Source organism: Diaphorina citri, unplaced genomic scaffold, assembly GCF_000475195.1.
Source record: "Diaphorina citri unplaced genomic scaffold, Diaci psyllid genome assembly version 1.1 scaffold1290, whole genome shotgun sequence".
Classification (NCBI taxonomy): domain Eukaryota; kingdom Metazoa; phylum Arthropoda; class Insecta; order Hemiptera; family Psyllidae; genus Diaphorina; species Diaphorina citri.
The window spans coordinates 72,708-83,030 of NW_007378719.1; the positions used below are offsets into that span (position 1 = coordinate 72,708).

The window sequence follows — 10,323 nt, forward strand, 5'->3', positions numbered from 1 at the left end:
ATAAATCTCATTGTCTCATTGGTCCCTCCAGCAGTTTCTATCTCGTCAGCACTCGCTAGAGAAAACCTACTGAAAGGAATTGTGTTAAGATACACAACTTGGCCTGGTGCACTACCATCCGCTAAGGTCGTACCAAAATCAAAGAGAGATTGAGGGCAGGATAAAATAAAACCAGCTGTTCAGAGAACGAATCTGACCAGATAACGTTCGCTCCACGAGTGGGATTCGAACCCGCGACCTAGCACTTACAAGGCAGGTACCCTTCAAGCTAACTAGGCTGGCTAGCACGGTCTTTACGTACGATAGGTACATTAGTTTTTATGTAAACGGATCTTTTTATGGATAGTCGATTATCGATAGCTCGAATCGATAGTTGTGTTTTGTTTACATTTTTGCTTCCTCTCATTTGTGTGCCAGTCGGAGTGCTGCAATGTTGCTTCTGTTAATCTGTTTTCAACTTCTGTGGTTTGAAATTTCAATTTAGAAATTAATTTTCTTCTTTCTCACGTTCAGATTGTTTTAACTCCTTTCCCTACAGTTTACCTTTTCATTTCTTGTCTCAAAAACTTGGAATGTGTCAATTGAAATGAGCTTTGTTCAACTGAAGCTTTGAAGATCAGAACCAAAATCTTGTAAGCCAATTTCTCAAAATTTTCAGTTGGTGTTGATTTCACATAGTTAGGACCATGAAAGAAGAACAGAGAGATATCCAACAGGAGCTGCTGAAGTTCATCGGTGGTGCATCAAAATATCGGTCCAATCCACTTGAGTTAACCAAAACAGCTTTGTATCTACTCAAATCTCTGCCATCAGCCAGGGATGCAGTGCTTGAATTTTTCAATAAAATGTTTGACTGGTCACTTGAGAGGCACATAGCTCAGGTAAGTTGTAATTATATGCATTGGAGTTAACCAAAACAGCTTTGTATCTACTCAAATCTCTGCCGTCATCCAGGGATGCAGTGCTTGAATTTTTCAATAAAATGTTTGACTGGTCACTTGAGAGGCACATAGCTCAGGTAAGTTGTAATTATATGCACTGCTTTTTTGGGGGCTGTTCCAGTGTTATAGTCATAGTGCCCCAAAAGTCAAAAATATCACTTAGTTCTGGGAACCTCTGTTTGATTTTGAGGTGAGGTCTATTTGACAATGTTGAGCTAAAGGTGAGTTTTAGCACTCTACACAGCCAACATTTTACTCAAGTGTGAAGTGCAGATTCCTTCATAATCTAATCCTTCAGACTAGTTAATACTTTGAGGCTTGAATGTTAACTGGAGTACTTGTGCAGAAGTCATGTCCGTGGAATATTGCTATCAAAAGAACTGGCACAAACAAGCAGTGACCAGTGTTTTTATAGGGTTAGGTTAAATGCAAGAAGGAGTTTTCACAATTAGAGCAGTGATTAGTGTTATTATAGGGTTAAGTTAAATACAAAAAGGGCCTTCTCAGTTCATTCATGGATTACTTACCAACTTATAAGTAAATCTTATAATTTAATTCTGCTTGCAGGTCAGCTGTCAAGCAAATATCAAGGCAGGATTGGTCAAGTCAATAGTTTGCATGAGAGTTTGCAGCTCTGGATGTCATGCAAAGCAACCAGGACCTTGGTTGATATTAATACACAATGCTTGACTTGTCTTATGCACTTTAACACAGAAATCTGCATCAATTCATTATTGGGTAAGACATTTCTAGTTAATATGGATGGGCATGCTATGACACAGGCCTGTATTAAATCTAAGATAGCAATAACTGCTTTATAACTACAAGAGATGGGAAGATTTGTGTAAACATATCTCAACCTTTAGGGCTGTTTGTCCCTACACCTACGTCTCGGAGTGGGGTTTTTGTGTACCCATAAGATAGGAAAGTGGTAAAATAGCTACTGTCCTGTAACGGCATAGGCTTGTCTAATCAATAGGTCTGAGATGGTTGTTAACGAAGAGAACTTACCATCTTTGGGATGTCCATGACTGACCCAAGCTGGTTTGAATATCTTCATTGTAATCCTTTGAATTCAAACCACTGTAATAGAGCTCAAATCGGTTTAACGATAAAATAATACCTAGGCAGATATGTTCCCAGAGTTACCTATCAAAACTGATGGAAATTTTTAAGTAGGTAGGTACCCAGGGTAGTTCATGGAAGCTAAAAGAAGGAAAACCCCCGAGCAAATCATGCCTATAATGTTATGTTACAGATACCAGTGTAGAGCATAGTCCTCATTTTGACTGGGTGGTAGCACATGTCGGCAGCTGTTTTCCTCATACTGTCATCACGAGAGTATTGTCATGTGGACTCAAAGATTACTGTCTCAATGAACAAGCGGATGTGACTTCTGCATAATTACCTGTTAACTTTCATGCACAGAAAAATTTAAACTGTATTTTTTTTTTTCAAGATTATTTCCTATTTTATTGTTTCCCCCTTGGTCTACAGTTTGAAATTGCCTTTATGATAAAATAATACCTAGGCAGATATGTTCCTTACCTATCCTAACTGATGGAAATTTTTAAGTAGGTAGGTACTCAGGGTAGTTCATGGAAGCTAAAAGAAGGAAAACCCCCCAGCAAATCATGCCTATAATGTTATGTTACAGATACGAGTGTAGAGCATAGTCCTCATTTTGACTGGGTAGTAGCACATGTCGGCAGCTGTTTTCCTCATACTGTCATCACGAGAGTATTGTCATGTGGACTCAAAGATTACTGTCTCAATGAACAAGGCTCTAAGGTAAGGTTTTTAAATCATACATTAGCACTAGGCCAGCACATTAGCAATCATACATTAGCACTAAATCATACATGACAAAAGAAATGAATTCCTACAAAACCTCATTTTATTTTAGATATAGGTCATTTAGTGTTTTTCTGTCACTAAACTAAAAAACTCAACTGTTACCTACAGTGATGGTTGACCCCCATGTCAGAGGGAGATCTTTCAATTCAATGTTAAATTGTCAAAGCCAAAGCTAATCTTTTCTGTGACTATCTTTTGTTTTCCAGGCTCCCAAGTTAAACTCGGTGGTAGGCATCCTCGGACATTTAGCCAGCAGTCACTTTATTGACATCAAGAAAACTCTGCTTACATTGTTTTTGGTAAGTTACCCATAAACTTACCTACTAACAGGATAATAACAATAATAGTGCTTATTTATACTGCTCGCATAGGACTGAAAAGTCCCTTTACTCCAGCAGTAGGCTACTACTATTATTGTGGTCAAATTCTCAAATTATATGAGGATAAAATTCCATCCCTCGGCTGGGATTGAACCCACGCCCTCCTGTTTACCAGGCGAGCGCCTTGACCACTACACCACCGAGGCAGGTTACTCTGCTTATTTTGCTTGCCCAAAGTACTTCGTGTTATAAAAATGCCTGGGGCACTCTCTACTGGTAAACTTAACAAAAATGAAATTCCTATACAAACCCCCTGAAGAAATCCCTTAGTGAGAAACTTTTGTATTCATGTACCACTCAAATTGAACATGAAAACATAAAAAAAAAAATACAATAAATTAAAAATGTTTCAAAACAATTTGGAGTTGTAAGCGTTTTATTTGTCAGTAGGTACAATGAGAACTGGTGTAAAATGCTCCCTAGCCCTAGCCTTCAATAAAATCTTAACTGACCTCATTTTCATGTCGCCCCTCCTAGGATGGCCATCTGTCCAACTGAAAGTTCTAAATTTCATTTGTTTGGTTTTCTCTTGTTTCAATTTTAGTGGAGTTTAGATTTCATTTGTTTGGTTTTCCCTCGTTTTAATTCTAGTGGTGTTTAAATTTCTCTTGATTGATTGATGTCCCTTGTTTGAATTCCAGTGGAGTTTAGAACCCAACATACCCGGTGAAGATCGTAGCACTGCTCTACAGAAAACCATTACTGTGCCTTTCCTTCTACAGTTAGCCTCGATGTCTCCTATCCTACACAAAGCATTGTGTAGTGATGTTCTACCCGCACGTAAGTCATTCTGGTAATACATTAATAAATAGGTATTTTTTTATTTATTGTGTACAATTGTACTAATCTACTGGTAATTACAAAATTCATGAAAAGCTGCATCCTTGGAAGAGAAATAAAAAATATAGCTAGTCAGATCGCGTAATCCAAGAATTTAAATTTCTCTTGATTGATTGACTTCAATTTTTTTTTTTTTCATTTTTTTTTTTTTTTACGAATTAACATAAAAATACATTATGCGCTTGCCGTCGTACGTGATTCAACTGAAGAAACACAAGCGCGCCTCTAGAGTGGAACTATTATAGCTAGGATTATACTTTAGATGCATCGGTTTGCTACAAAGGAGTTCTATCTAATGGTAACTGAATCACAAAAACGCATTATTTCGAGATAGCGCTCTTTAGAACTTGCATTATGATATTGATTCCCTTTTATTTCCTATTCAGTTACCCTGGATATCATCCGACGTCTGTCCTCCCTCACACCGGACTGGTCTCCCTACATGAACGGCAAGCAAGGTCTCCTCTCCCTGTGCGTACATCTAGTGGTCCAGTGTGAAGAGGGTGCACATCATATTGTACAACTTGTATTGGATACTGCCAAGGATCAGAGGGGTCTGCATGATACAGCCAAGACATTTATTGGTGAGTTAGTTATGGTTTTCAAAAGGTTTGATACAGGGAACTGTAATGGCTATTAAGTAACAAAGAGCGACGATGTCACGAACTAAGACAAATAAGTATCTATCTACACCAAATTTGGGTCTGATGAATCAATAGAACTTCTGTAATGACTATCAAGTGGGAACACAGCTCGAACGTGTGTAGCCAAAAAAGATCACATTCAACAGGCAGTCTGAAATGCCAACTGTTGCTTGATGAAAATTCAATAAATCAAATCATCCTGACTGTTATACGCCCGCCACAAACGTTCAAGCATGCTTGACAAGCCGCCTGCAACGTGTGTAGCAGACATAAAGCTGAGTTATTATCATCCTCAAATCAAACACAGAAAAAGACCACGGGAATTTCCTCTTTACATTTTGTTCTCGCTCAATCAGATCTCAGAAAAAGAAAAAGACCATGGGAATTTCCTCTTTACATTTTGTTCTCGCTCAATCAGATCTCAAATTCTCTCTCTCTCTCTTTTTTTTTTTGACTGAAGTCTACATTGCATTAAACCACTGAAAATAAAACTTAGTTATCTATCATTCTTTTTATCTCTATTTCAGAACTATTATTGAAAGACATGGAACAAACCATGCGATCAAACTCGGAACCAATCAGATTTCTGCAAAGTCTAGAGAATAATATTCTCTATCTACTACAACATGTACCTTCTGATGTATTGTTTGGAACTTCCTTGACAACAGCCTCTGTAACAGTAGCTGTACTGTAATTCTGTGGTCTGAATACAGATTTTAAGAGATTTCTAGAGAGGATGGAGGTCCTTAACATTTTCACTCAGCTTGAATAGGACATGGGGAAAGAGAATTTTCGGCTATGTATGACAAATACGTCTTCAATTTGGGATTCTGCAGAGAAAAACACAGGCGAAACAAATAAATCTGTGGTGGGTAATTAATTTAATTACCTATTCAAATTTCGAAACTTTCATCAAAAAATTCTTCCTTTTTCTTATGCCTTCTGATGATGAGTTTGTACATAGTGTTTTGCTTAGACTACTTTTACTCATAGGTAAGTAGTTTGGGGGAAAAATCAATTACATATATCCAAAATTCAGCCAAAGTGAACCCTTTTAAACGAAAAATTTTAAGTACATACTTACATCCCTTATATGATGTTCGGATCCATAGAGTTGATAGTCCCGTGGGTTAGGACCGACCTGACAGTATTTATAACCTGAAAACGGCTACTTTGTCTGTAGCGTATAATATCCCTAGTAGCGCGGTCAAACTTTACTTGGCGGGGCGAAGCGCTTCCGCACTATATTTATAAATGAAAAATGCACTCTAAATTTTCCTCAGAGGGCAGTTCTCTAAGAATATTTTCTAGCATTCTCTTGTTGAATTGCCAACCTTGTTCTTTTATTATTAAAGAATTGTGTGCATGTTGCAAATGTCGGGATCTTTGATCATTAGGCCATTTTTCCTCTCGCATCCCAATATTTCCCTACAATGTCATTGTTGGCTTCCAAGGCAGGACAGAAGTTCAAGTGTGAGTCTGAATAGTTTATAGGAGAGTCTTTGATATTGATTTTACTGACTAACTTCTTTGTTTCCCAGGTCGTCATAATTCTGCAGCTCATGTGATTATATTGGAACATGTTCTCCTGTTCTCTACTCTACAAGACCTCGTGGTTCTAGTACCTACCTATTACATGGCGTATCTTTGAGAGGTGAATCTACTTCGGCTGCAGTTTATTGTAAAAACCGACGACTGTTAAAAGTTGTATCGAAAAAATCAGATTTGATAACTTACTAGTACCAGTACTGCTTGAATTCAATTGACATTCATGCTATGGGTCACACGGCCTTACCTGAAATGAGACGAAAAATCGAAAATTAATAAAATGTAAGTCATCCACTCAAGTAACCAACACAATAATCCACTAACTTTGTCCACCACCTATCGACAAAATATTATGTGAAATGTAACATATCCACTAACTTAGTCCAACAACTGAGCAACAATAAAAGGAACTCAATATTTCCCATCAAGATAATGGAGGGAAAATGAAATGCATTTCTGTATGATTTCTCATACTCGTTTACCCATTCTCATATATCGAACTCGTATAGATTCTATACAAAGAATTCAAAGCTAACGGAAAAAGCGTTCAGTTATACCCGTTTGAAATCCTGTATAGGGTAGGTACCTATAGGCTGTGTGTGGGAAAAGTTTAATGACCGTTTGGAATTTCATTTTTCGAATTTAAGAGCTTTTTTTGCAGTGGGTCAAAAACAAATGAAGCCCACTGAATTAGCGATAAAAAGTGCTTTGAAAAATAAATTAAATCAAGATCCGTTCATTTTCATGTAGGAAATCCGTTCATTTTCATGTAGGAAAAACATACAAGAACCTATCTTATTAATGGCTTTATTTTAAGTGGCAGGGTTCTCCTAGAGTAGACCATACAAACTCTGATTTTTCTTTCAATGATTCAATGTGAAGCTTTTGGATATTTCACTTTAGAATAAAAATTGGGGGAAAAAATGTATCACAGAACTTCTAGTCTGGGATTTATTTTTCATTTTCTACTCACGTCTTTTACTATCAGTCTTTACGAGCACGATCGCTGAAACACCCTGACTTTTTTGCTTTCTATTATCACATAAAACCTATACACAATAACTCTCACACCATACCTACGTATAGGCATACGAGGAAATGTACCTTGCCTGAATGTAACCTGGACGGAGGGGGAGGGGTAGGAAATGGAAAAAGAGGAAGATTCAGGAGAAAGAGGAGGGAGAGAAGGAACAGGAGGAGGAATAGACGGAAAAAGGGAAGAGGGAAAGAAGAAGGAGGAGAAGGAATAGAAAGAGAATGAGAGGAAAAGAAAAAGGAAAGAAGCAGAAAGAGACGAATAAGGGAGGAGGAAAAGAACGAGGAGCAGAAGGAAATGAAGAAATGGACGAAAAGAAAGAAGGGAGGGAAAAAGGGGACATCGGAGGATAAGAACGAAGAAGAGAAGAAGGGAAACGACGAAAAAGGAAAGAAGGAGGAAGAGAAGAAGTTAAAGAAGAAGGAGGAGGGGAGGAATATTGAGAGGAGAAAAGGAGGAGAGACAGGACGTTGAGAGGAGGAAGAGGAAAATAAGGGAGAAGAGGAGAGATAGGAGATAGGGGAAGGAGGAAAGAGGAAAAATATAAACGTTAAAGCTAAAGAGTGCCTATAGGAACGTGACATTCGGAAGTCCTTCTTCTTCCTTCATTGCTTAAGATAGCGTTCCATACCACCTAACCTCAGCGCAACACACGGAATTTTTCCGATTGGGTTCTGAGGCTTGAGGAGTATACATTGATTTTAAGCAAGGTGGAAGATGGCAAACTCATAGAATATAAAAGAATACTTACAGAATACTTCCTTTTTGACGAATAGTAATACTATAGGTAATATTTGAAGGAAACAGGAAAAAAATGCTAACCTATATACAGTCAAACCTGGATATAAGAGAATCCAGGGGACCGACCTTTTTCTCTCTTATATCCAGGTTTCCACTAAATCCAGTTTCTCTTATGATGTGACTTTTGGACAAATTCTCTTACATAGAGGTCCGAAGTAAGCGGATTCTCTTATATATAGGTACGAGGTAAATAATTCTCTTATATAGAGGTCCGAGGTAGAGAATTCTCTTATATAGAGGTCCAAGGTAGAGAATTCTCTTATATAGAGGTCCGAGGTAGAGAATTCTCTTATATAGAGGTACGAGGTAGAGAATTCTCTTATATAGAGGTCCGAGGTAGATAATTCTCTTATATAGAGGTACGAGGTAAATAATTCTCTTATATAGAGGTACGAGGTAGATAATTCTCTTATATAGAGGTACGAGGTAAATAATTCTCTTATATAGAGGTCCGAGGTAGAGAATTCTCTTATATAGAGGTAAATCGATTACCTTGGGCCAGAAAAAAATTCTCTTATATCGAGGTTTTTTCTTATATCCAGGTTTCCCTTATAATATGTATTTTTTCTCTTATATCCAGGTTTTTGGCTCAAAAATGAAGGGCCCAGAAAATTTTCTCTTATATCCAGGTTCGACTGTATCTGATACGAGGAGGCTCGTTTCTATTGTTGGAAAATTTTAGGCTTTCCGACAATTTCCTTTACGATTTTAACCTAACCTGTATTATTTCCAGATGGGAGTTATCCGGTAAGGAAGTGGGTAAACCTGTAGTACGTGCTATCTCCTCCAACCTCACCCTACTTACTGAAGAATTAGAATCTTGTACGCATGCGCACAACGGAGAGAAGATATGTCGTATTCTAACCAATACGCTAGGCCAGATGACAACGCATGTGCAGTTGGATCAGTATTTGAAGATAGCACGCGCCATTATATGTTTCTTCTTTACGCTACTCTACCAGGAAAAAGGTAAATTGTGTGTCCAGTTTTCAGTAATTTGTACCTAGTTTACAAGCGAAAAAGCCATTTTCCCACCCAAATAAATAAAAATAAATCAGCTTCGGAGTTCGCTATGAATAAACCAGCTTACCAATTGGCAATTGGCCTCATGAGGTTTAATCTTCCCTGAAATTCAAGCACAAAGTCGGAAATAATTCCATTCCAACGATAATTGAACTTAGGTCTCTAGCCTACAAACCTAGTGTGATAATGATTACCATATTCCTAGTTTGATCTCCTCTTCTCGTCCATCATTCAATCTACCCTCTAACCAGCCATCCAGGGAGCTTGGAGGGTTCTGCGTTGGACTTGTAAATGCTATATCGTGAGTTCGATTCTCGCCTGAGGAGAGTATTATCCTAAACAATCTGTTCTCTTCTCTTCAGATGTGAAAACTCAGGTGGTAGTGTGCTGTGCTCTGCGTCAGCTTCTCTCCACTGTATGTGCTTCCTCTACACCAGCCCGTACTCTAGCATTGCGAGAACTAATATCCTCTGCCCTACTGACACCTCATGCTAAGCTGTTTGGAGCCAAGGAGAAAGACATAGGGCAGAACCCTGATGAGCCGAGTCTGTTGGAAGAAAATATGAAACAGGTAAAGTTCTACTCGTGTAGTAGTTGAAAAAAGAGTTACACATAACTTAGAGGACGTTGAGAGGAGGAAGAGGAAAATAAGGGAGAAGAGGAGAGATAGGGGAAGGAGGAAAGAGGAAAAATATAAACGTTAAAGCTAAAGAGTGCCTATAGGAACGTGACATTCGGAAGTCCTAGTACCCCATTTCTTCTTAGCACCCCATATAGGCCCCCCTTCCTCTATTATTATTGTTCTTATAATATGAAGTATAGGCATTCATTATACAGGGTGCGGTAAGATCTAGTAAAGAAGAACGGTCTTATCTTGTTACTTTTCTTTGACGTGTGTAGGTATAATAAGGAAAGTATGTTTGTATTACGTACTTTTTCATTAAATGAAACCCTTATCTCTCCGTAAAACTGCATCCCTTCCTTGGACGCCGGAGGTAGCGGGTTCAAATAATCACGATGGGGGATGGGGTCAATTTTCGGCTCTGTGATTGGAGTGCACTCAGGCACTCACCCTCTTGTACCTAATGTTGTAATACCCATTTTTGTAAAGAGGCTCTCTGCTACCACAAATAATTTTCACTCCACACTCTGCAAAAGCCACCCTGTAAATATTTTGCTTTTATTTTCCCTCTCACCCAGAGAGAGAGGTCTGAGTGAGGGGAGGCATACGTGTTTTTCCTCCGGGTAAGATG

General features: G+C 38.3%; 1 protein-coding gene across 1 annotated transcript; it reads left to right on the top strand.

The window, feature by feature from the left end:
* Positions 1-686: 686 nt before the first annotated feature.
* Positions 687-9,641, top strand: LOC103515184 (integrator complex subunit 5-like; the record flags this gene model as incomplete). Its single annotated transcript, XM_026827955.1, has 12 exons — positions 687-881; positions 1,006-1,018; positions 1,449-1,679; positions 2,599-2,732; positions 3,005-3,097; positions 3,820-3,958; positions 4,405-4,602; positions 5,190-5,302; positions 5,610-5,655; positions 6,204-6,283; positions 8,677-9,016; positions 9,433-9,641. Coding segments are annotated over exons 1-12 (1,791 nt in total), but the record flags the coding sequence as incomplete, so codon positions are not given.
* Between the last annotated feature and the right edge of the window lie 682 nt (positions 9,642-10,323).